General features: G+C 35.8%; 1 protein-coding gene across 11 annotated transcripts in view; it reads right to left on the bottom strand.

Moving 5' to 3' along the window:
• The window catches only part of GPATCH2 (G-patch domain containing 2), a 253379-nt gene that overhangs the window by 219826 nt on the left and 6100 nt on the right, over positions 1–27453 (bottom strand). For all 11 annotated transcript variants that reach the window (XM_072647816.1, XM_072647814.1, XM_072647817.1 and 8 more), the window contains one exon: positions 16293–17006. In XM_072647816.1, the coding sequence (XP_072503917.1) occupies positions 16293–16990 (698 nt within the window). In that variant the 5' untranslated portion in view covers positions 16991–17006. The remainder of the gene's footprint in view (positions 1–16292; positions 17007–27453) is intronic.

Here is a 27453-nt window from a genome sequence, read left to right as displayed (position 1 = left end):
CAGTAGAATACATACAGTAAAATTTAACGTATAAATTAAAGTCAATAGGTACTCTTATTTCTTTATGCACATAAATGACTTCCATTACTGCTAATGGAAGTTGTGGTCCTTTTTAGAAGATGAGAAACTTGTGTGGTTAGGTTAGTTAAAACACAGCTCAGGAAGAGGTTGTTGCTATCTCTATCTGTTAAGAGTGGGTTTATCTCTGAATGGGAAAAGACTTTCTCTTCAAGAAATATGCTTTCAAAATGTTTTGATTTTTCTCATTACTGTAGTTTGAAATTTTTAAATTACACAATCATGAGTTTTGAAAATAATAACAACAATTCCAATAGCAAAACAAGTGATTTTTTTATGTAAAGGCTTAGTTTTGAAAATACCATGCTTTGTACCCAAGCTTAGAAGAATCTACTAATATTTCTTTAAAAATTGGAACTTTTAGAAACAACTTAAAGTGAGATGCAAATTATACCCAACTACTCAGCTAATTGTTGAATAAAAAATGCCGCCAAAAAATGTGGCTTCTACAATTTGTTTTTACTTAGTCTTTTAAATTATTCATGAAATTTAGAAATATATCGTTCATTACTATATAGGACTATTCTTCCCCCAAAAATGCTGAGATGTCTTCTTCACCACTGTCTTGCCCAAATTAAGTAACTATAATACACCATTCCCCCAGTGATTTCTAATCACTGAAGTTTCAATATTACACAAAAAATTCAATATAAAATAAATATTACTCTTTATTCATACTATATCATCATGTTTCCACAAAATTCTCCTATTCTTCAATGTGGCACAGAGGTAACCCTGAAGTCTCAAAGGATATGTCGGTGGAGTACAAGGTCTAGATGATCCTACTGAGATGAAAAGACCTTTACTAAGGCTCCTATAGGAATTATAATGTCCATTATAGAGGACCAGACTAGTAAAGTCTGGAGAGGCTCATAATCAAAATATTGGTCACCAGGTGATTAATTGTTTTGGTTACAGACATATCATGAAACCATCAACTAAGGCATGGAGGGTTTTGGAGCTGCACTGGACCAAGCACTCAGAATGATAAAAATAACAGCTCTTCTCAATCATTGCTTTGTGTTTTTCATGACTGTACATATGCAAGTTGATTTTTTTTATGCAATCATCTGCAATTCAAGAATTGACAAGAATTGACTTTATTTGACCATGTGTCTAAGCAGAACTCCATTAAATCTAAGATCTAAGCTGTAAAATCAATGACCTCCCTCCCTTTTGAACAAATTTTTTCTTTCAAACTGACTCTGTTCCTCAATTTGCCAATTAATTATGCCAATGGCATCAGCATAGTGTTATTTTTTCCTTCTCCCTTTCCATCATTTAGATACCCATATCTAGCAGTCAATAAAGCCAAATGATTTTTCACTCTTTGATTGGTTTTTTCCCTTCTATAACCATCCTAATCTGGACTTCTATCACTTCAAATTTGGATAGTTACCATGCTATTCTGATCTAACTCCAGTTTCTTTCTCCTCTAATCTATGTACCCCACTACTCTACTTAAAAGAACCTCAAATACTTTTCTATTTCTTGAGCCAATAAATTTGGATTCAACAGTTGAGCACTGATGGCCCTTTCCTCTTATGCATGGACACTATGCATACTTAAGTGGATTTTCTTCCCTTCACTGCACATACCCACATGCATTTTAACCTCTGTATATTTGCTTTTGCTGCTCCACCTGAAACACCCTTCCTCCTCTTTCTAAATTTCTAAATTCTTATTTTCTTGATGGCTTAAATCAAGATTCACTTCCTTCTGTAACTCTAAGACCAAGTACATAATTACCACTCCCTTACTCTTTTAGCACATGTGTGCACACAATCTATTCCCTCCTAGTTTTTAGATGGGTATGCTTTCTGAAGAATCACTCTTCAAAAAAAAAAAAAAGACAATAGCTTTACCAAAGTAACAATAGAGAAGATTAATCCACAAAAACCAATAGTTTTTTTTTCTATGTATTAGTAACAAAATGCAAGGGAGAGAGGAAGAGAAATTCTATTTAAGATAACAAACTGCATCAAATATCTGGTAATTAACCAACCAAGATGATCCAATCTCATAAAATTACAAAACAAGTTTGATAGAACTAAAAGTCTGAAACAAAACAAATTCAAAAATTGAGACATGGATGAACAGAATGATATATAAATGTAAAGAAATATCACTGCATTGTAAAAAGTGAAAAAATGAGGCTATCAGAGAAGCACAAGAAGACTTGATAAAAGTGACAGAATGAAGCAGAACGAGAGAACAACATACACAACAACTACAACAATGCTAATAAAGCCAATACAGAGAAGCAACATAACTCAGTTCAAATGCAATAGTTAATGTTGACAAAACAATAAATAAACATTCTCTGTTTCTGTTAACATTTGATATCATATGAAAGTAGAAAGCAATTGGACATTGGTCCCCATCAGTATCTGGCAGTTTACTTAACTTTCTAGAGAATGTACTATGGAGTAAAGTTGGTTAGTAAATATCTCTTGTATCAAAACCAAACCACACCAAACAACCCAATGCATTAATGAAAGAGACAGCATGTTACAATGGAAAGAGTACTGGATCTGGAGTCAGAGGATATGGGTTCAAATTCTAGCTCTGCTATTTACATGTGTGACTTTGCACAAAAGTCTGAAACTCTTTAGGTTTATCCCCTTGTCTATAAAATGAGGGTGTTGAGTTATATAACCTCCATTCTAGCCCTGAATTTATGAACATCCAAATACATAACCAATTTTCATTTTATAAATCTCCCCTAAAATTTTTCCATTTGCCACATGTCTCTCATTTTCTGTTACAGTTGCTTGGTTCTTCTACATGAAAATTAAGAGCCCTTACTATCCTGGGGTCTTTCCAGGATATGTACTCTAAGACTTTCCTTTGAGATCTCTACTTATTTTGTAACTTGCAGTACTTACAGCATTATGCTTAAATCAATTCAGATCTATGAAGATCATAGTGATAGGGAACTCATTCTAACAATGCAGTTAAATAACTGTTCTGAATCTCATACTCTTGAGATCTGTCCAGGGTACTGAGTAGCCAAGGGAGTTGCCCAGAGTCATAAGAACCAATATATATCACAGTCAAGATCTGAATCCAAAATTTCCTCAATCCAAGGCTAGCTCTCTATGTACTATACCACTTTGGCTCCAAAGGTGCTTAGAAATGCTTACCAAAATGATGCTTTGACCATTATTATAAGAACTGAATCAATTCCTTATAAAATAGACAAGATTTTGTTCCCCCAAACTGAAACTAAGTTTCTAGGACTTCAGGTATATTAGGTAGTGTTGGGGGTGTAAGCTCAGTTTTCATGTGGACAGTCTCGAGCAGGTAAAAGTGAGGACTTCTAAACCTTGGAGTTCTTACGAGGCCCCCCAGGGAACAGCTGGGGATTGAGGCAAGAAACACGAGATATCTCGTGTATTTCCACCTCTTCTCAGTGGGAAACTTGCTGGGGAGAGCATCCCACCCTTGAGATTGGTCAGTGGTCAGAGCACACCCATTGTCCATTAGCTAGGGGCTGAGAGCACTCACGATATTCACGTGCAAACTATGCAGCTGGGAGAGCTTAAGTAGGGACAGGAAAGCCTGAAGGCCCTCTTCTGGATGCGGGGTCCCTTCCGGGGGTCCCTCCCCTCTTGCGCTCCCATCCTCTTGCTGTATGATCCTTGCCCCTTGGGAAGAGGAGGGTTCCTTTCCCCTGGGGAAGAATTTCACCCTGCATATGGATACATAACTAAGACCCTGAATAAAGCCTAACCCTTGTTTGACTCTGGAAAGTCTCTTCTCTCAATACGTTTATCCGGTTGGCCACCGAAGATCTGGACGAAAGGTAAGAAGACTCAGGTAGCCCATCAGCCTCTAGGCCAAACAAGGTAGGGTTTAAGTGCCTATAAGTTTCAAATACTTGCTCCTTAAGAACGCTGAATATGAGGTGTCTACTGTCTGCTGAATTTGATATGTTGTTGCTTAGTCACTGTTTATTATTTAGAAGTAGTTTAACACTAACTACGTCCCAGCTCTGTTACCCCATCAGTTGTTGACACATATAAAAATGAATTTGGAAATTACAGGTTATATTCTTGAATATATCACCCTGAAGAAATTAAAGCTATCTATAGTCATATGAAAAAAATGCTCTAAATCACTAGTGATTAGAGACATGCAAATCAAAACAACTCTGAAGTACATCACACCTATCAAAGTGGATAACATGACAAAACAGGAAAATGATAAATGCTGGAGATGTGGGAGAGTTAGAATGCTGTGAGCAGATCCAACCATTCTGGATAGCAGTTTCAAACTATGCCCAAAGGGCTATTAAAATGGGCGTATCCTTTGACCCAGCAATACCACTTCTAGGGCTATATCCCAAAGAGATCATAAAAATGGGAAAAGGACCTACATGAACAAAAATATGCATAGCAGCTGTTTTTGTGGTGGCCAGGAACTGGAAATTGAGGGTATGCCCATCAACTGGGGAATGGCTGGACAAGTTTTGGTATATGAATGTAATGCAATACTATGGTGCTGTAAGAAATGATGAACAGGAGGAACTTCAGAAAAACTTGGAAAGACTTATATGAACTGATGTTGAGTGAAGTGAGCAGAACCAGGAGAACATTATACATAGTAATAGCCACAGTGTATGAGGACTGTTTCTGATAGACTAAGCCCTTCACAGCAATGCAAGGAACTAAAATATTTCCTAAGGATTCATGATGCAAAATGTCATCCACATCCAGAGAAAGAACTATGGAGTCAGAACACAGAATGGTGCAAACTATTTTCTCTTTTATGTTTTGTTTTTTCTCATGGTTTCTTCCATTTGTTTTAATTCTTCTATGTAACATGACTAATATGAAAATGTGTTAAATAGGAATGTATTTGTAGAGCCCATATAAGACTGCATGCCATCATGGGGAAAGAGGAGTGAAGGAGGGAGAGAAAATCTGAAGCTTATGAAAGTGATTGTTGAAAAATGAAAACAAATTAATAAATTTGGGGAACAAAAGTTAAAAAAAAAAGAATATATCCTCCTGGACCTTGGTCTTTCTTCCATGTTAGCTTGGGGTTATACTCAAGAGAATGAGGACTCATAAGATTTTCCCATGACTTTCTCTTCCCTCTTTCTCCCCAACACTTTAAACAAGAAACAATCACAGAGTAGCATTTATAATAGACAGAAGACAGCTTAATTTTGATGGCACTGCTTTTTTCCCCCTTGTTGCTCAGAAGAACAGGGGGGAATAAACTCTTTTTAAAAGCTTTTCTCTATTCTTTGTATATGGATATATGTTTATTATGGACTGACAAAGTCATAATTTTTTTCTCAAAAAAATTTAAAAAGAAATAGAGGGGAACTTTTGTTTTAGAACCTAAAGTATTTCAAGGTACTTAACAGAAATATTTCCACTATATAAGATTTTTCCCCCCTCTTACTCATGTCTAATGACATACAATGAGATTAGTTTAAGGGAGGTAGTTTACTTTAGCTTTAACATAACCTACCTAGTTTCTAGGGAAGGTGATAAATTACAAACACTTCACTCAGTGGGAATAGAGGTGACAGGAACTAGTTATGAAGCCTGAGAAGTTTTTACTATCATATTCAAACATTCATTGAATATCTATTTTGAGCAGGGTGCTTTGCTTGGTACTAGAAAGGGAAAAAAGAATGATATTTTTATTTTTGTTTAAGCCAAGTATTTCAATTTTTTTCTTCTTTTTTAAAGTCAAAGTTGCTTACAGTAAAAGTTATTTGAACCTAAGAGGCATTTAATAAACCCCTTCAATGGCTAGTTTCATAAATTTTTTCCTTCATCTCAATTCACCCTGGAAATCTAAGAAACAAAAAGGTAAGAAAAAGAAAAATATGAGGCTTTTAAATCCACAGGTTGAGAAGTAAATCAATGAGTAATCAAAAGGCGACAGTATTTGTACTTTTCTCATTACTTTTTTTTTACAATACTTTTTTTCATTAACCAATACAGATTATTACTTTAAAATTCAGCCATGATTCTTGGGTATGACTGATTGTTGTGACTTCATATAAGTCAAGTGGAAAAAGTAGTTCTAAGTTTAAATCATTCACTTTATTCACATCAATTATGTGACTACTATGTGCAAGGCAAAGTGCTAGGAGTTGTGGGCCACAGAGTCAAAAATAAACCCTGCCTTCAACGAACTTTACATTATGTTGGGGGGCGAGGTACAAAATATACACAGATAAGTAAATGTAAGATGATCTGAAGAGTGGGAGAACACCAACAACTAGGAAAGGCTACAAGATGAAGATGACACTTAAGCTGCTACCTGAACCAAGTTCAAGTTATTCTAAGAGTCTGAGGTGAGGAAGAAATACATTCCAGGAATGGGCGATGAGAAGATCAGACAAGTACAAAATCAGAGATATGTCACATGGATAAGGAATCATAGGTCAATATGACACAATCCATGAAGGGGAGTAATCTGAAATAAGTCTAAAGAGAGGTTGGAGCCAGGTTGCGAAAGGCCGTAAATACCAAACAGAAAAATGTACACTTCTGTTAGAGGCAACAGAAAGTTGCTAAAACGTTTGAGCAGGAGAGTAATGTGGTCATAACTGCATCAAGACAAGATGATTTTGGTAGTTTTGAAGAAAACAGATTGAAGTTGGGTCAGATGGAAGCAAGCTACTGCAATGATCTGGGTGAGATACGATGCAGGTCTGAACTAAGGTAGTTAAGCCTGGAAGTATAAAATGGCCTTAGAGGTGCAATCCTAGAACAGAAAAGATGGCAACCAACTGTATGGGGGGTGGGAGAGATGAGGGAGAGGGAACAGTAACAATGACTCCAAGGTAACTCAGACTCAGGTGACTATGTAAAGTGTTTGCCAACCTTAAAGTCTCATATAAATGGGAACTATGACATCACTCTCCTCATATTGTTTTCAATGGAGTTCAAAAAGAAATGCTTCAGGGACAAGTCACTATCTTTTTCTTTTTTGCATTAATGTTACATGGATTATTGCACCAGCAGATAAGGTAACCGTATAGTAATGAAAGCTCAAAGAAGGTGTCTTCAGTACAATTCCAGTAGCAGACATGAAATGTGGGATGATTTACTGTACTTCATATAGTTACCATATACTTTGAACTTCTTCTACTAAGTTTCTTTATTTTGAAAACCTTTTATTCTGCATAGCTGGAGATTTTGGCAAATCCATTTTAAAATATTGTTTTTCTGTTGATTAATGTTATGTTTAGGTGATTATTTATAAGAGTTATATTTGTGACAAAATTCTGTTTTGAGTAAAGTTTATTGGTTAAATTCTCAAGAATATATTGAGGTCTGTAATTATCAAAAAGGAATTAATAAAATATTAGCTTATGAAACATAGTAAGTTTTATAAGTAAGACTTATAACTCTAGCTACCAGGTTGTGTACACCTAGGTCTTCAGCATTTTGGCATCTTTCAGTGAAGTTCCCAATGCTTTCATCTTTTACAACAGGCATTGACTTATGTCAATCAACAAGCAGTTATTAAGTGCTTACTATGCTGCAGAATACAAACACAAAGAACAAAATAATCCCTAGTCATAAGGGGTTTGAGAGACAACTACATAGATAAGTACATATAGAATAAAGATATAAAGATATAAATAAAGAGAAACTATGTGAGTAAGAGGTAGTCTGAAAAGGAGGGTATTTGCAATTGGGGGAAATGAAGGCTTCAGGTAGAAGGTGGTAATTGAGCTATATCTCCAAAGAATAGAGGCATTCCATGAGATGTAGCTGAGGAAGGAAACACTTACAGTTGAGGAAAGAAGCTAGGAAAAAGGCACAGACAAGAGACACAAGGTGGTCCATGAAAACAGAGAGAAGGTCAGTTGGGCTGGGTAGCAGAATGCTGAAAGGAAGTACTTGTCAATGAGGCTGAAAAAAATAAGTTGGGTCAGGAAAACTGAGCAGGGAAATTGAAATAGAAAAAGGGAGCCACTGGAGTTAAGGAACATTTAAGGAAAATCACTTTGGCAGCAGTATATGGTGGGGACAGACCTAACGTAGTTAAGGCAAGAAACATTTTTAAGTACTTTCTATGAATCAGGCATTATACTAAGCACTGGGGATACAAATACAAGCAAAAAGAAAGAGTCTCTGCCTTCAAGGAACTTATCTTCTAATGGGGGAAGCCAAAACACAAAAAGGGGGCTAGAAAGTGGGGTAAGGAGGGGAAGGCAGTCATGCAGAGGCCTGGTATCAAAGTCCAGAAAATCAGAAGCAGAGCTAGGAGGGTAATGAAAGCAGGCTAACCTTAGACCTTCCCTAAGATGGAGTCCCTGGGGGGAATTCACCAATAGAAAGAGGGAGGCAGCATGGCAAAGGGATGTTCCAGATTGAGGTCACAAGGAGATTCCAGAATTAGGAGGCTCCAGACTATATAAGGGAATTCCCAGGGGAAGATGGCAGCTGAGGCATGGTGTAAAAGTCTAAGAGGCAGAGAGACTAATTAGAAGGCTGTCATAATAACCTAGGCAAGACATGATTAAGACATGACCTAAAGTGGTAGCCATACGAATAGAAAGAAGTTGGATGCAAGATGCTGTGGAGATAGAAATGACAAGATTAAAGAGATGATTGTATGAAGTGAGGAAAAGTAGGAGCTAGGAATAATGCTGATAACAAAACTTGGCGACTGAACAAATGGCAGTGCCTTTGAAATATGAAAGTTTGGAAGAGGAAAAGGTTTAACTGAAAAAGGAAAGAGAGCCATAGGTTGACAGCCTGAGGGGATGGTGGGGACTAGTGAATGTTTTTAAAGGATAGAGACTCAAGGTATAGAAAGAGACGTACAAATTTTGGACATGGTTAATGTGTGGATTTGGTTTACCTCACTATGGACATTTGTTACAAGGGTTTTCTTTTACTTTATTGTCCAGGAAGGAGAATGGAGAGAAAAGGTGAAAGAAATGGTATTGTCAAAAATGTCAGAAAAAGAAGAAAGAATCATCAAAGCCTTTTTTTAATGTAGAAAAGTGAACAGCAGGAAGTTGGGCAAGAAATGCAATTAGGTCAGTGCAAAAGTAACCTACTGAAAGTATCAGACACTTAGTAAAAAAAAGTTGTACATACTAGATTTGTGGTTTTGTGTGTGATTCTCATTCTACTTTGTAATACAAAAAGGGTAATCTTATTTGGTTTATTAAATTGAGAATAAAAGATACTTTAAAAATAAATAACTAGGGTTTAAGATTTTTGAAGGCAGTAGAGACAGGACCAGGAGATAAGTGAAAGTGAAGTTAAAGTTTGGAGAGGTGGGGCAGGGGAAGATGGTTCAAGTTGCAATTAACTAGAGTCTTAAGATTCAAAGGATTCCTTAAGGTTACGATGATGATGAAAATCACTACTATTGCTTCATTTTTTGATGGGGTTCAGATAGAAAAAATGCCAAGTCAAATTACTACCCTATTATTATTCTTTCATATTTAATCTTATAGGGACTATTGTACAGATGAATAAAATGACTTTTTTGTAACTGAAGGGTATTGAGATAGAATATGAGCTTGTATCAGATATGGTGAAAGTATTTTCAGAATAATTCGACTAGCAAACAAAAACAGAGATGACATACACTTTATCTTGTTCTATATAGTTTTAATTTCTTCTGCCATGTCATTATATCCTGTTTGATATGAATGCTTGATAAGGCCGTATCTATTCCTAAATTTTTATGGTTAAATGTTAAGTCAGGGCAACTATACACAACAGTTCTTTCTATAAGAATGCCCTGGGTCCATCAGAGTTGATTTGCTGAATTCTCAAGGATATTTTGGGGCTTGTATTTATGGCATAGGCATTTCTTTTCTTTTTAGTTTATATAAGATGGCAAGCTTCTGGTGTATACTTTAACTACCTGATAGTATCTTTCTAGGTATCCTGTAGATGCTAAATTTTTACAACTTACAGTCATGTTGCAATAGAACAAAACCATCCATAGACTGTCATTTTTACCTTTCTCTATGACCTTTAATGATCTTAGAATTCTAATGACATATGTTTCTTATTCCCCTATTAATACATGAACAATTCATGCACTTGTATCTTATTTCAATTAAACTAATGTGTGTATCTTTCTAGGTATAAATGTCGATTGGTTCCATTTCAAAATATCTGCTAAGTTCTGGCCTTTTCATCATGAATGCTTGGAAATCTTTTACTATTAAAAATTCATTCTCTCCTTTCCCCATCTTCATAGGATTATATTTAGTTTTGGTAGATATGTTATCACTGGTTGTAAGCCTTCATCTTTCACATCTGGGAACACAGGGAGAAAAACCTTACCTAAAAACTGAATTTCCTGAAAATTAGTATGAGTCAGACAGAAAATAACTCAATGAGAAAAAAAAAGAAAAACATATTAGAAAGGCAACATATAAAACCACTTCTTAGGACATCCCATTCCAAGCACTGTGCTCCTTTACTTTGGCATCTGCTAAGTTTTGTGTGACCATTATTACAGCTCTTTGGTACCTGTTTTGGCTCCCTGTTGTACTCTCTATTTGACCTGGATGCTTTGGCTACAGTATTTCTTGGGCTTTTCATTCTGAGACTTCTTTCCAAAGGTCACTAGCAGATTTCTCATATTTTCATTTTGCCCTTCGGGTCTGATTTCTGATTATTCATTTACCATTTCTTGAAATATGGTAGTCATATATTTTTTTAAATCACAATTTTCACATAGTCCAATTATTCTTAGATTCGATGATTCTCTCTTCCTTGGCCTATTTTCAAGATCAATTGTTTCTGATAGTATATTTTTAATATATTTATTTTTTTCTCTTGGTTTTATTTCCGCCTTGAGTCATTTTCAATCTGACTCATTCAAATTTTCAGAACATACAGTTTTTAGGTAAGGTTTTCCTCCATCTGTTCTCAGGTGTCAATTTTCCTTGCCATTCTGTCCTCTCTAGTTTTTCCATTATGTGTCTCTTATTTCAGTTCTTCCAGGCACTCCTAGGCCCCTTCTCCCCCCTCAGCTTTACCCTGACTTGTTATATGGTCATATTCAAGACATTTCTCAAATCATGTTATTTCCTGATGATATTCAGAATTTTCCTTGGTTTGATCGTGTCATCCATCTCAGTACCTAAGTTGGGAGCCCTGTGTTTGGATCAAACTCTGCAAATGAATGGCATATGCAGGGCCTGCCCCATCCTGAGTACAGTGAACCAGACAAGATCCTTCCTTCAAGAGACTAGAGGGTTGTTGGTGTGCTAGGCTTTGCCTGTCGGATTCCTCTTTCCACAGAGCCCTTCCCTTCTGTTGCTGGGCTCAAGCTAGGTATATCATGGGAGACTAGTCTGAAATGACGTGCTCTTCTCAACCACAGCATGAACAATGGGTTAACTTTTGAGGGGTGTTAAACATTCAGTATTCTTATAAGTAAATCTAAGTGATTTTAAAACAATGGTATTCTCAATAGAAATTGGAAAGTTTGAAGAAACAGTGGGTTTGGTTGTGGCAAGATAAATTACACTCATTTGGGGAATAAATGAGGTTGAAACATCTAGCAACTGGCAATATGGTACACAAGCTTGGAAGGGAGATTGGAGTTGGATATGTAAATCTGGGAGTCATCTGTAGAGAAATGCAAACTGAACCCACTGGAGAAGAGGAGATCACCAAAGAAGTAGAGAGAAAAAGGAGAAGGCCCAACACAAGAGACAAGAAATGAATGAAGATCTAGAAAAGAAGACTGAGAAAGAGTGGTCAGATAAGTAGGGAGAAAACTGGGAGATAGAAATGTCACTGAAACCAAGAAAAGATAGAGTACCCAAGAAGGAGAAGTTAACATTATCAATAGCTTTAGAGATCAAGTACTATGAAAAATGAAAAAAAAAGACAATTGGTTTAGTAGAGGGCTCTTACTGACCTAGACACTTACAAGCTATGTAACCGCAATGAAGTTCTTCCTGTCTTTAAGATCTAGTTTCCTCATCTGCTACATGAAGATACTTATAATGTCCCCTTCACAAAGTTGCTCTGCTTTGTAAAATTCATAACACCATAATTTACTATTAATTACTATTATAGCTAGTTAATGAATTAGTAATATCACAATTACTCTTCTGAAAAGATAATACTGACTTCATGATAGTGCTCTACACACAACTGACCTGAATGCTTGCTGAATAAAAACTGAAATGAATTGGTACAAGATTGCTATTGTTCCTTAAGAAGACACCAGGTAGAGGGGCAGAATCAAGATGGCAGAGGAGAAGCAGAGGACTGTAAGACTGCTCTCTCCTAAACACCTCAAAAAAACGTATAAAAAATGGCTCCAAACAAGTTCTAGAGCAGCAGAAACCAGAAAATGATAAAGAAGTAAATTTCCAGTCCAAGCCAATCTGGAAAGTCAACTAGAAGGGTTTATCACACCCAGATGGGAGTGGAGAACAGTTTGCCATGGGCTGCGCAACACTGACAGAGCTGGAGACGGTCTTAGTGGACTGAATTGCTGGTAGTCGCTGTAGTTTTCAGACTTCTCAACTCACAAACACCAGACAGCTTTGAAGGTCAGTGGGAATGGTCTCTCAACTGGCAAAAGGGGAGCGTGGTCTGGCCCTGGCCCCAGTCCCAGGAGAGTGGCAGCCACTGCTGAAGTGGACACTGCTTCTGGAGTTCTTCATTTAACAAAAAGCTCAAAAATCAAGTAATTGGCTGGGCAGATGCCTCTGGAGCTCTTGACTTAACAAAGACCTCAAAAGCCAAGTAGATGACTGGGAAAATGAACAAATGGGGAAAAAGACACAGAGTATAGATTCTTACTTTCTCAGTGAAGAGGTATTTTCTTATGTCATTGGGGACCAGGAAAATCAAAACAGCATATAGCATACAACCAGAAGTAGACAACAAAGCTAAAGCTCCTGCCTCCAGGAAAAATATGAATTTGCCTCAAGCCATGAAAGAGTTCAAAAAAGATTTTGAAAATCAAGTAAGAGAAGTAGAGGAAAAACTGGGAAGAGAAATGAGAATGATGCAAGAAAATCATGAAAAAAAATAAACAGCTTGCTAAAGAAAAACCCCCAAAATGCTGAAGAAAATAATGCCTTTAAAATTAGACTAACTGAAATGGCAAAAGAGGTCCCAAAAGCCAATGAGAAGAACGCTTTACAAAGCAGAATGGGACAAATGGAAAAAGAGGTGCAAAAGCTCAAGGAAGAAAATAATTCCTTCAAAATTAGAATGGAGCAAATGTAAGTTAATGACTTTATGAGAAAGCAAGAAATTGTAAAACAAAACCAAAAGAATGAAAATACAGAAGACAATGTGAAATATCTCATTGGAAAAACAACTGACCTGGAAAATGGATCCAGCAGAGATAATTTAAAAAAAATTTTTTTAAGTTGGACTACCTGAGTGCCATGATCAAAAAAAAAGTCTAGACATCATCTTTCAAGAAATTATCAAAGAAAACTACCCTGATATTCTAGAACAAGAGGGTAAAACAGAAATGGAAAGAATTCACTGATCACCTCTTGAAAGAGATCCCAAAAGGAAAACTCCTAGGAATATTGTTGTCAAATTCCAGAGTTCCCAGGTCAAGGAGAAAATATTACAAGTAGACAGAAAGAAACAATTCAAGTATTGTGGAAACACAATCAGGATAACATAAAATTTAGAAGTTTCTACACTAAAGGATCAGAGGGCTTGGAATATGATATTTCAGAGGTCAAAGGAGATAGGGTTAAAACCAAGACTCACCTACCCAGCAAAACTGAGTATAAATAATACTTCAGGGAAAAAAATGGAACTTCAATAAAATAGAGGACTTCCAAGCATTCTTGTTGAAAAGATCAGAGCTGAATAGAAAAGTTTACTTTCAAATACTAGAATCAAGAAAAGCATGAAAAAGTTAACAGGAAAGAGAAACCATAAAGGACTTATTAAAGGTGAACTGTTTACATTCCTATGTGGAAAAATATTTGTAACTCATGAGACCTTTCTCAGTATTAGGATAGTTGGAGGGAATATACATATATACACATACATATAGATGTGTGTATGTATGTATGTGTGTATGTGCATATATATAACTATATATTATATATATACATATATATACACACACACACACTCACATACACACATACACAGAGAGAGAGAGCGCACAGGGTGAACTGAAAATGAAGAGATGATATCTAAAAAAGAAAATTAAGTGTTGAGAGGAATGTATTTGGAGAAAGAGAAAGGGAGAGGTAGAATGTAGTAAAGCATTTTATTAAAAGAGGCAAGAAAGAGCTTTACAGTGGAAGGGAAGACAGGGAAGGTGAGATGGAATAAGCGAATCTTTCTTTGATCAGATTTGGCTTCAAGAGGGAATAACATACGCACTCAATGGGATATAGAAGTTTATCTTACCTACAGGAAAGCAGGGGGGAAGGGGATAAGAGAGGGGGGATAACAGGAGGGATAGCAGATTCAGGGACAGGGTAATCAGAAGCAAACATTTTTGGCGGAGGAAACTAAAGAATAGAATAAATAGAGGGTGGAACAGGATAGAGGGAAATATAGTTAGTCTTTCACAACATGACTCTTATGGAAGTGTTTTGCATGACTACACAAGTATAATATATCAGACTGCTTGCCTTCTTAATGAGGTTGGGTGGGGAGAGTGAGAGGGAAAGGGAGAGAATGTGGCACTCAAAGCTATAAAAATTAATGTTAAAAACTGTTTTTACATGCAACTCGGAAATAAGGTATATAGGCAATGGGATACACAAATCTATCTTGCCCTACAGGAACACAGAAGGGAAAGGGAATGGGGGTGGATGATAGAAGGGAGGGCAGATTGAAAGAAAGGGTAATCAAAATACATGCTGTCCTGGGGCACGGGGAGGGGGGAAATGGGGAGAAAATTTGAAATTCCAAATTATGTGAAAGTGAATGTTGAAAACTGAAAATATTTAAAAATACATTAAAAAAAAAAGAACTAGGTAACATAACAAAATACTCGAGATAAAACGATGCTTTTCATTCAAATAATTATCATCAAGTCAGTGTCAAGCCTTTTCAAAGATAGTGTTAATACACAAGAGACATTATGGTAGCATTTACCAAGTTGTTGGCTCAGAGCTGAAAGATCTGGGTGTGAGTCCTGCCTCTGATGCTTACTAGTTGAAAGTAGCAAACTCATGTATCTTTTATGAATCCCAAGGTGTCTAACTTCAGAAGTAGCAGATAAGCTGCCCACCTGCATCCTAGGAGGGAGTTTCCATACTGGAGTCCTTACATTAATGAAATCTAGACTGAAAACAAATAAATAATTTACATTTTCAATTAGAATAAACCCTAAAAAGACCATAATAAGCTTCTCTGAATATCTCTGCATATCCTTCTTATATTATCAAATAGGAAAGCAGAGAAGTTGAAAAGAATGTGCATATTTTCCTTCTGCAAATCAGTAGATTATGTTCAGTCCTTGATCTGCATGCTTCCAAGTCATAAAAGACATTTCTTCAGAAACAATGATGCAAATCCAACTATAACTGCTCCAGCCCAATTTTTGTTTTTAATTTGAAAGATGACAGCTGTACATTCAACTTTAATATATACATATATTGTACAATATACACACTGGCAAACCTCTCCAGGTCTTAAAGGAACCAGTACTTTTGTGCAGTGGAAGAATGACTTACCTCTTCTGTGTTATAAAAATGGAGTTTAAAAACAATTATAATTGTGGCAATTATAATCTGTTGTCTAGAATGGATAGTTGAAACCAACTGCCAAATGATCACTCTTTCCCCCATTCTTTCTAATGACAAATTCTGTGCTATAAATTTGATTTTGCAATTTAGAGTGTACTCTTGGAAACTTGTAGACTTTTTGTGTCCATTCCATGACATGAGCAGAGATGGTCTACCTAATTTGTGATTTTAGAAAGTCAGAATGCTCTGATGAATTGTGATCATTAAAATATCAAAAAGTAAGCAAATAAATAATTAGATAACTGACTCTAAGAATTCTGCTTTTTACATAGAATCTAGACTTTCAAGTCTAAAGAATCTCTAAACCCTACAGATAAAATTAATAAAATGACTGTAACAAATGAAACTGCTTATCATATTGTGAAACATGTACTTACTAATTAAACAGTGATATACATCTTTGCATATTTGAAGATATGTTTTGAAACTATTTCAGTAAAATGCACATACATTCAATGAAAGAGAATTTGAAAAATAAAATCACCTTTCACTCATGATCTCATCTGAGCCTTTTTGTTCTTCATATTCCATTTTATCCTTATTGACTTGGATCAATTCTTCACTTTCCCAAACCACTCCATCATCTTGGATTTTCAGTCCTTGTCTAGTGATTTTTAATTTTCTTTTTTTTAGTTTGTTTTTATTGAACTCCTGGTGTGGGTAAGATCTACAGTCATTGTCCATTTCTTGATCTCTATTTTCATGCTGTTGGGTCAGGGTCAGTGGGTTAGAGATTTCAGATGGTGGATCTATTGCCATGCGTTTCACTTTTCTTCTTCTACGGAGAGTTCTGTTACCTAAATTATCTACAGTAAGGTCTGACTCATGCCATAAGGGTCGTTTACCTCGAACGTTATTTAGGTTGGATGATGGTCTGCGCTTTGCTACTAACATGTGGTCGTCAGAGTCACTGTGATCTTTCTTCTTATTATTATGGTTCTCTCTATAGTCCTTGCTTGGTTCCTCTAAACTGGAGTCTGAACCTTCACTTAAACAGTGGCCTGTCTCCCAAGGGGGATGAGCATTATAGGACCGCCGTTTTCTCCCTCTCCTCTTCCTTGCCTGCCGTTTCAGTGGACAGGTCATACTTCGAGAGTGATCTCCTGGGTCTGCAAATCCTCCCCTGGCTTGTTCCGAACTTTCTTCTAGGGCTGAGACAAGATCATGAACCAGTTCCTCCATGGTTCGACTAAAAGGCCTGCAAATTTTAGGGAAGAAAAAAAGTTAATAATCAGCGTAAATAATTCAATTTTATGTGGCAATCAATAAAGAAATGTTTATAAAGGTATTTCATTTTCTTTGTCAGGGTATGAAATACAGATTTTTACACATTTACATATTTACTATGACTCAATTTTAAGTCCCTTTCTCTTCTGATTTAGTAGTTCTACTATTAAACAATAAAAGAACCATTTAAAATAGATTAAAAGTAACACAAATGTAAAAGTTCCAATGTTTAGCATTTTTCCTCAACTAAGCCACAATTGTGGAAATTGTGTTTATTCTGCCTAGCCTTTTCTCCTGCGTGTCACCTGAAGCCAATTTCATACCACACTAGAGATAGCCTCCGTGTTCACCTCTACTTCTTTCTAGGTCAGGAGGAAAGCACAGACTTCTCTACCCATTTCATGATATACTCCTTCCTCCCACCCCCAAAAACTATGGCCAATTGTTTATTGCTATCATGGAGGCTGATAGTAGCTAGACAATCATTTGCTGGATTGATCAACTTTTTCTTCACGCAAATAATCACATGAATCACATACTCAGAGAAAAAGAAATTATAGTCAAGTTGAATACATACTTTCATTGGTCTAAATTTGCTTAACATTTTTCATTGTGCTTTATAATCTGAAATCTTCCATATTGAAGAAGGGTATGTTGAGACTTTCTTTTTAAAATATTACCTACTGAGACAGTAAAGTTAAGTCACTAAAGGGTCAGGACTAAGTGAATAATAGATAGCTATGTTTTTGGCCACATTGCAAAGTCATGAGTAAACAGAGTAAAGCTAATAAGAAAAAAAATGAAAGTAGAAATCTTTTATAGGACCTGAAATCAAACTGTAAAAGATAAATGTAATGTTGTACCCTGCAGCCAAAAGGAAAAGAGAGATACATTATACAACAGTTCAGGTGAACAAATACTAGCATAAATTTCAATCCATTACTATGCCAATCAAATTTTGTTCATCTATAGAATGCACTGTAAATTTCTTATTTTTTAGGTTCACCAGTAAGTTAAAAATCCAAAATACAATTGAATATTTTCATTTACTGTCCAAATTATGCATAATCTTGGTTCCCAACTAACTGGACTCTTTTGAGTGCCCACACTTACGAGGATCCCTCCTAACGGTAAAGTAATACTATAGTCAGTAAATGTCAAGCTGCTTCAACATCTCTCAGGTTAAACTGGCATCTATTGGCCTGACAGAAATAAAGTCATTATAAGAAAACATCACAAGATCAACAACTCATTTATTTCATTTGCTTTGGCAGTTTGGTGGAAGCATCAGAAGGAGGTCATTATACTGAAACAACATTTTATCCTAAAGACATTTTCTCAAATATGACTTTGTGATACAGTTAACAAAAAAGGAAGCCTTAAAAATAGGAACATTCTAAGTTCAAATCTATGTTCCTTCAGTGTTTCCATTTCTGGTATTTCAGAAAATAATGACAAGAGTTATTATTTATTTCATAGGAACTTTAAATAGTTATAAGTAGCTGTCTCTGAAAGAAAATACCCAAGACTAATTTTGAAAATTTACATTATATTGAGTGTTGGATACTATATGGAGAAAACTGTTACTAAGTAATGTTTATATTAGGAAAGTATAGATAGATTAATGTTATTAATCATACTCAGTACATGAAGAAAGTGTTTTGTTAAAGGACTCCAATATTACTCTATCTGACCATAACCTCATATCCTTCCATCTCTCATTATGTCTTATCTTAAACTTAGTCTCCATTCATACTACAAATTCCAGTCATTCTACCCCTTCCTGCTTTTCCAATCCATCACCCCAATCTGGCCTTACATTTCTCATTTCAAAATAATGATTCTAGATAAGCAATCCATCTTTACACTGTACGCTGTACTCTATTACCTTAAATCTCTTACCCCTATGTCCTAGCAACTCATCCCTTGAAAAGCCCAGCCCTGGACTACTTCTATCATCAATCAGTCTGTTCTACTCCTACACCAATGTTGTTGACTCTGTTGATGGAAGAATCAAACAACTTTGCTGATTAGGTCTATTGCATATTTAATGACAATAGATAACTTTTATATGATATACTTTAGAGTTTGCAAAGCATTTTGAGTTTATTATCTCATCTGATTAGTGTTACATGATTACAACTGAGCCCTCAGCTCAGATGCCTAACCTTCTCAAGCCCCTCCCTCACCTTTTCACCACACAGTTTATTGAAAAAAAAAAAAAGAAAGCCAAAAATATTCTTGCTTCTTGTTCACCTCTATAGTTCAAATCACCTTAAGTTCAATTCCAACTCTTTCCTCTTTGCTCCACATTGGAAGAAGAGGTGGCCCTTCCTGTGGCAAATATCAACTCCTCTACAATAAAATGAAAGGATTGGAAAATTAGAAGAAAATTTAGGCTATATATCAAAAATATCCAAACTGGAAAAGAGGTAAATGAGAAATAATTTAAGACTCATTGACCTGAGTCCTGAAAACTTTTTTTGAGCTAGACATATTTCAAGAAATCATAAATAAAAAAGTTCCAAATCCATTAGAAACAAAGGGCAAAGTAAAAATAGAAAGAATCAACTGTTGCTTCTGGAAGTGAAGTTAAAAGCAATTCTGGAAAAGTTCTGAGAATGTTTAAGCCAAAATTCCAAATTCTCATGTCACAGAAAAAGCACTGCAAGTATTCGTAAAAAAAGCAGTTAAGAACTAAGGTCCTTCAATCAAGATAATATAAAACTGGGGTGCTTTTACTCTAAATGACAAGAAATATTCCAAGACAAAAGAGATAGGCTTATAAAAAAGAAAAACTAATAGGATAGAGGGTGGTCAAGTATTTCTGATAAAAAAAGGGGTTAAAGATAAGTAGAAAATTCAAAATACAAAGCAATTTAGCAATAGTGATGGGGGAAGGAGGAGATGGGAGAGAAAGGGAGAATGAGAAGGAGAGAGGGAGGGGAAAAGAGGGAGGAGGAGGGGGAGAGAGAAAATGAGGATCAATGGCACCCTTTTAATGCATAGAAGAGAACAGAAGAAAGTTCAAAAGGAAGCACAATCAGGACAGTTTTGAAAGTAGCATTTAGAAATTATATACTCTGAAAAAAGCAAGTGAGATGAACTAGAAATTTAGTTTCATATAGAATTTTCATTTTGCATTCTTCTGTACTAAAATACCCTTTTCATATACAAATTCAGTGTAAAAAATACTTATGAGAAAAGACTCATCTAAAATCCCACCTTCTGTAGGTCTGAGCCCCACCAAACCCTACTGCTAATGCCTTCCCTCTAAGATTCCATTTAAACTGTGTATATCTTGTATGGAAAGATTTTTAATAAACTGCATAGCCCACTGGAAAGTTAGTTCCCTCAGATCTGGGATAGTTTTTCCCTTCTTTTGTATCTCAAACGGTTAGCACCTTCCTGATACTTAATAGTAATCATTTAATAAATACTTGTTGACTGACTAGATATTTTACAAAATTTGTTTTTATAGAGATAAAGACATTTTTCCTATCTATGGACCATTCCTATAAACATGTTAACATTTCTCTGTGTTATTTACCCAGAGCAAAGAGCAGGCAGAGTGCCGGATTTAGTTCAAATCCAGATTCTATCACTTAACACCTGTGTGACCCTGGGCAAGTCACAACCTGAGCACTGGATTTTTTATCTGTAAAATGAGAGAATTTGATTAGGTTAGGTTAGGAGTTCTTAACCTAAGGTCTGTGAAATTGTTTAAAAAAATTAATAACTCTTATTTCAGTGCAACTGGCTTCTTTTATAATCCTATACATTTTGTTTTATGCTTTTAAAACAGCATTCTGAGAAGAGGCCCGTAACACAAAAAAACCAGTTAGGAATCCTTGGACTAGATGATGTATGTGGTCCCTCTTAGCTCAATAATCTATGAATCTCTTCTTCACTTTTTCTTTAGTTTATCCCTCAATCAAGGTCTGGCAAAAATAAAGGAAACTTCTCCAAGGAGAAGGTATTTTGTATCATTCAAAGAATGGCTTTTATCTGTTTTACAGTTTCTAACAGGCCTGGCCAAGGAGTAAAGGGGAAAAGAAATTTGAAGGAAGATATAAAACTGTTATTATAATTGGTTAAATTAAACCCACTAAGACAGTTTTTAAGCTACCAGATATGCAATGAAAAGTAATCTAGACAAATTGAAGCTTCAAATATTTAATTCAAATTGTTTAGTTAGTATAATTCCTTCCTAAACTATAGTATATGTTAAAACTCTTCCACAATTAACACTGGAAATGAAAACAGTGGCACAGGTAGCCTACTGCTAGAGAAACTGAGGTTACAGTGGTATGTAAACAGGTTATTATGGTCAACAAGATGATTTAGCTTTAAAAAAAAAACCAACTAAAGACCAATGTGCACTGGCACACTCACCAGCACCAGTGGCACTGTTAATTCTGCCTGATTTCGAATTGCTTTGTATATAATTTTTAAATGTCTCATTAACTCATGCTATTTTTTACATCTGTCCTGCTAGTCTAACATTTAGTACTATGACAAAAATAACTATGGCAGGTATATTGAGGTTTGTACTAAATTTTTAAGATTTCAGCCTTTTTAAAGATATTTTTGGACACACTAAGTTGCTAAAAATAATTTTCACAAAATAGAACAAGAGTTTATACTTTTAGAAGATTTGACTATAGAATTTTAGTTAATAATTAGAAGAAAAAGAATTCCTAAGGGAACTAATTTCTGTTCTAATACAATCATAAGCAAAAGAATTGAATAAGAAAGATTCCATAACTCATATTCTGGTCAAATTAGATGGCCTGTTTGCTATTTCTTCAACATCATTATCACTACATAGCACCTACGATGGCACTGTGCCAAGTGCTTTACAAATATTATTTCATCTGAATCTCACAACAACCCCATGAGGTAGGTGCTATTGTTACATCCATTGTAAAGGTGAGGAAACTGAAGCAGACAGAGGTTAATGTGTGTGTTCGTCCTTCATTGCCAAAGAAGACCACACCATCAGAGAAATAACAACATGACTTGCACTTGACTTTGTTTTGAGTGAGGGAGGGCTATGCAGGTCACCAGCCTCGCTTCTCCTCCAGAGCCATCTGAATCCAGCGACCAGATATTCATCAGGATGACTGGAGATGACCCAGGAGGAGGCAATTGGGGTTAAGTGACTTGCCCAAGGTCACACAGCTAGTGAGTGTCAAGTGTCTGAGGTGACATTTGAACTCAGGTCCTCCTGACTCCTGCACTGGTGCTCTATCCACTGCACCACCTAGCTGCCCCTAGACAGAGATTAAGTGACTTGTGCAAGGTTAGAAGTTAGTAAATATTTGAGCAAGATTTAAACTCAGATCTTCCTGACTCTAAACCACTGACTCTATCCATCTAGCTGCCTGTAAAACAGGGAGTTTTCATCTCTTCCTGTGCCTCTGTCCCTTAAGAGTAGAATGTATTCTCTCCACACCTCAGCCTTTTTTAGAATTTCTAGTTTAAGTCTCAACTCAAGCATCATCCTCTGTACCTATATCTATGAACTGTTTATATAAAATGGCTTAAAAGCAAAGGATTGCTTTTAGATTGAAAAATGGAAGGGGCTTTACCTTCAGATCTCCAGTCAAGGGGTCAACAAACTCGTAGTTGTTACCTATCTACGGACTGCTCCCAGGTAAGAAGAATTTTTACATTTTTAAAGTTTTATTGTTTTGAAAAACTTAAAAACACGGTTAAGTGGCCAGCTAAAGATTTCCAATTTTTGGTTCTTGTCATTTTACAAACGAGAAAATGAAGGTCCAGTAAAGTTAAATGACTTGCCCAAGATCACATGAATAGTAAGTAGCAGAGGTCACATTTGTACCTGGATCTTCTGCCTCCAGAGTCAGCCTTCTTTCAATCAATCCATGCTCCCCCACAGAAGCTACCGGATCCCTCTCCAGATGCTTGTCCCTTTCCCCGACTCGTCCATCCCTCAGAAATTAGTTTGTCTATAATTTGTATTTACTTATCGGTCTCCATCTTGTTTGGCTGTTTCACTTCTGTCTTTAGACATACAGGGTATAGAACAGGTTGGAAGAGAGTGACCTCCAATGGCATTAGTTATACAATCTTGCTGTTCCACAATAAGAGAGAGAAGATTGGCAAATAGAGGGCCAGCGTTGGAATCAGAATGACCTGAGTTCAATTACTACCTCTGACATATATGTGCTATGTAACCGTGGGCAAATCACTCAGCTCTTTCAGTGCCCTCAGATGGCTCCTTAAAACTATAAACTACAAACTGCCAATGTGCATCAGTTTACCGAGTTTACAACCTAGGAGTTGTAAAAATTACAGATCTGGACCTTCCCTATCTTCCCCCAAAAAAAATCATGACCCAGGCTATATATATATATATGCCATATAGAAATTTATACAGACAATCCAGGCTCCAATGTCCTGGGGTAAGCTCCTTGCTAATAATTTTTTTCATTCAAATATATAAGGGATCATATAAGAGAAATACTAGTGTTTAATCTGAGAAAATCCTAAATATGAACAAAAAAAATTCACCTAATTATTTTAGAAGTGCAATAATCAACCTAATGATATCTGATCAGAACACTAGGAATTATTATTGAGGAAAAAAACCTCTAATGAACATATCTCAGTGGGAAGTTGGTCCTTTGAATCAATTCAAAACTAAACATAATGATATATTGTAATTTTATAACATTGTTCTTTATGGAACAAAATTAAGCATAGGGTATATTTATTATACAGTCAATCCAAAAAGGACTAATTACCTTTTGAATGGGGCTACAATATAGATGGAGATCATTTTAATGATTCTAGGGGTGAGCAAAGGAGGCAGGGCAAATTGTACCCTACTTTTGTATAGTCTCACAAGGTAAGAATGTTTTTGGTACTTTTAAAGACAGTAAAAAATTTAATAAATGAAACTACTCTTAGCTTCCAAGTTGCACTAAACAGTCAAGTCATAATTTGCCTACTCTAGAGCATAAGGATTACCTACAAATTTGAGTATGCCCACAACCTTGTATGTTCATTTAAAATTTAGAGTTCAGCTGATATTTTAAAACATGATTTTCACCCTAAAATGGCAAGTGGTGCCATGACAAATTGTCATCATATAGTAACTCTCTTCCCATCTCCAATTAACATACAGATACGGAGGAAAAGAGAAACTATGCCTTGAGAAGAAAAGAAAAACACAACTTATTACTTATTGTGCTAAGTTTATCAAATATTAAATCTTACTTGTATCTCTTTCTCAGTAAGTACTAAAGAAAAGTTCACTAAGCTACCCCCTCTTCAAGATAGCAGGGGCATAATTAGATCCCAAGGCTCATTATCCTATTTTAATTTGTCATGCAATTCCTTTTGGAAACGTCACAAATTTGGAGAAGTCAAAATTATTTATGACTGAAATTTGCAAAGCTCCTTTCCCCTTCTTTTCTTCCTTTTTTCCTTCCTTTTTCTATGTATTCTAAACATTCTCACTGTACCCTAAACTTTAGCATTATCTTTCCTTCTTTGCTTTTACTACTTATGACTTATGTAACCACAGGCAAATCATTTGACCTTTCTGAACTTCAGTTTCCTCATCTGTAAAGTGAAACAATTTTGACTACATGAACTATGAGGCCCATGAGAATTTTTTTAAAAAAAGATCCAATTTAAACTGACATGAAAACTTTGTTTTTTCCTTAGACTATACTTAAATCACTTTAAGCTTGTAAATTATTTAGCATTGGGTCTGAAAGCTTTATAAATTCTGGTCAGTTATCAAACACTTTTTAGATACCCATTAATTCTGGTCTCAGAAAGCTTGTAATACAGACAAGGTATTTTTGATGGCCTTTGGTGATTACTGTTATCTAAGTGCCCATATGGGAAAAGTGCCAACAGCATGACAAATGCTATCAAGATCAAACTCATTTTAAATGGATGCCCCCTGACACCTGATAGAACAAAACTGAAAGTTACAGCCAAAAGAGGCAGCTGCATAGCGGAAAGAGCAAAATACCAATTATGTTCAATAAACCTCCAATTCAAATGAATTGCTCAGCCCAAAGTAAAATACAGTGTAATTTATCTCTTCCTATTTCATAAATTAATAACTGAATAAATCTGATTTCATTTGGTAATTATTTAAGTGGGGGAAAAAACCACTGGGTATAAAATAACACAAAAAACATGATCAGAAAAATCAAAGTGCCTTACTAATAGTCATATAAATTCAATTCAAGCATTAATATTAAGCCCACTAAGCCGAAGGTAAGGAAAGAGGTAGGAAAAGATAAATAAATAGTTCATTTCTTCAATAGACACATAACCTATGTGAAGGCTATGAAATTAATAATAGAAAGGTCAGCTGTATTTCGAAGGCATCCTGGACTTGTTGGACAATCTCCTCCAAAACTTGTCAAGCAGTACAAAGTGCTGGGTTAAAAAAAATGAAGACCACAGGGAAACAGCAGTTCTTTCTTTAAGTCAATGATGCTTATCAAAGATGAACCTCATGAAAGAAAGTCAGATTTGGGAAGTGAACAATTAAGAAGATGTTGTCTAATCTTGGCCCAGGCTAACTGGGTTGAGGAAGTGATGTATCCAGAAATCAATCAGTCAATAAGCATTTATTTAGCATTTACTATATGTCAGATACTGTGCATTAGAGAATACAAAGGCTTTTTTTTTTCCAAATCTCTCTCTTAAGGAGTTTATATTCTAAGATGGAGGGAGGGGAGTAAATAAAGACACACATAAAGTTATATTACATATACATACATATATATGGGTGTGTATACACACACACACACACACACACACACACACACACACACAAATACAGGATAGCTGGGTAGCACAGTGAATGGTGCGCCTGGCCTGAAGACAAGAAGACTCATGTTTCTAAGTTCAAATCTGGTCTCAGAAACTTACTAGCTGTGTGACCCTGGGCAAGTCACTTAACCTTGTTTGCCTCAATTCCTTACCTGTAAAACTAAAAGGAAATGACAAACCACTCCAGTATCTTTGCCAAGAAAACCTCAAATGGGGTCACGAAGAGTTGGACAGGACTGAAACAAATGAACATCAACAACAACCAAGACCACCACCACCAAACAACATGTTAATACAGAAAAGAATGAAGGTAGATTGCTAGAAAAAAAGGCATTAACAGCTAGTGGAGACCAAAGACCTCCTATTGGAAAGAACTCAAAAGTCTTAAAGAAAGCCAGGTGTTCTAAGAAATGAAGGTGAGGAAGGAGACTTTTCAAGCCATGGGGTACAAGAGAATGCAAAGGCACAGAGACATGAAATACTGTGAATGCAGAATAGTAAGTAATTAAGTATGGCTGAACCTCCAATTTTCTACTGGGGAGCAATGTGTATAAGATGAATGGAAAGACAGGAAAGAGTCTAACTGTGAAGAGTTTAAATGCCAAACAGAAGAGTTTATCATTGATTCCAGGGAGCCACTTGAGTTTGGTTGGTAGACAGATAGCATGGTTAGACCTAGGCTTTACTCTGCCTTCCCAGACAAGGAGATCAAAATGGGCACATGCCTAGAATTAAGAATAATAAGGTATGGTTAGGGTACAGTAAATAAGACATCAGCCTCTGGGAAGCTTTAAGACTACAAGTAGGGAAATAGTGAAAAGCTGGAGAGCATGGAAAATTGGGGAAACAAAAACAATCAATAAAATGTAATTTTTAAAAAATAGTATCTGATATCAGGATTTGGATTTTTGTATCCTAGTTTAAAAGGCAGCAATGCTGGGGTCCTGGCCAAGTATGGAGTATACCTAACTTGAAGTAGGAGTGACAATTTTTATCTAGGAAAATAAAGAACAATATAGGATAGGGATACAACTAGAGGAAGGAAGGAAGGAAAGTTTAGGGTACAATGAGAATGTCTAGAATACAGAGAAAAAGTTAGGAAAAAAGGAAGGGGAAAGGAGCATTATTAAACATCTACTCTGCGTGCCAGGCATTGTGCTAAATACTTCACAAATATTATCTTATTTGAACCTCACAAGGAAGGTGGATTCTTATTCACATTTTACAGTTGAGAAAACTGAGGCAAAAGTTGTAACTTGTCCAGGGTCATACTGCTAATATGGAACGAATAATCTGTACTCAGATCTTCCCAACTCCTGCAAATTAAATTCAACTAAAAGAAATTAAGTTATTCAAAGTTTACTAGAATTCTGGTAGTAGGTACATCGAGATTTCTTTCTTTAACCTATGCCAGCCTGCAAATTGTATGAATTAACTCTAAAATGTCTAGAGTACTAAATAAATAAATGTTTTCTAATTCCAATTTTGCTAATAAAGTAAAATGTTATTGAAAGAATACCGTATCCCAACCTAGTACAGTCAGTCAACAAAATTTATTGAGTGCCTATTATGTGAATAGTCCCATT

This window comes from Notamacropus eugenii, chromosome 2 (assembly GCF_028372415.1).
Source record: "Notamacropus eugenii isolate mMacEug1 chromosome 2, mMacEug1.pri_v2, whole genome shotgun sequence".
Classification (NCBI taxonomy): Eukaryota; Metazoa; Chordata; class Mammalia; order Diprotodontia; family Macropodidae; genus Notamacropus; species Notamacropus eugenii.
The sequence above is the reverse complement of the archived record's forward strand: the minus strand, read 5'-3'. Positions and strand labels throughout refer to the sequence as shown.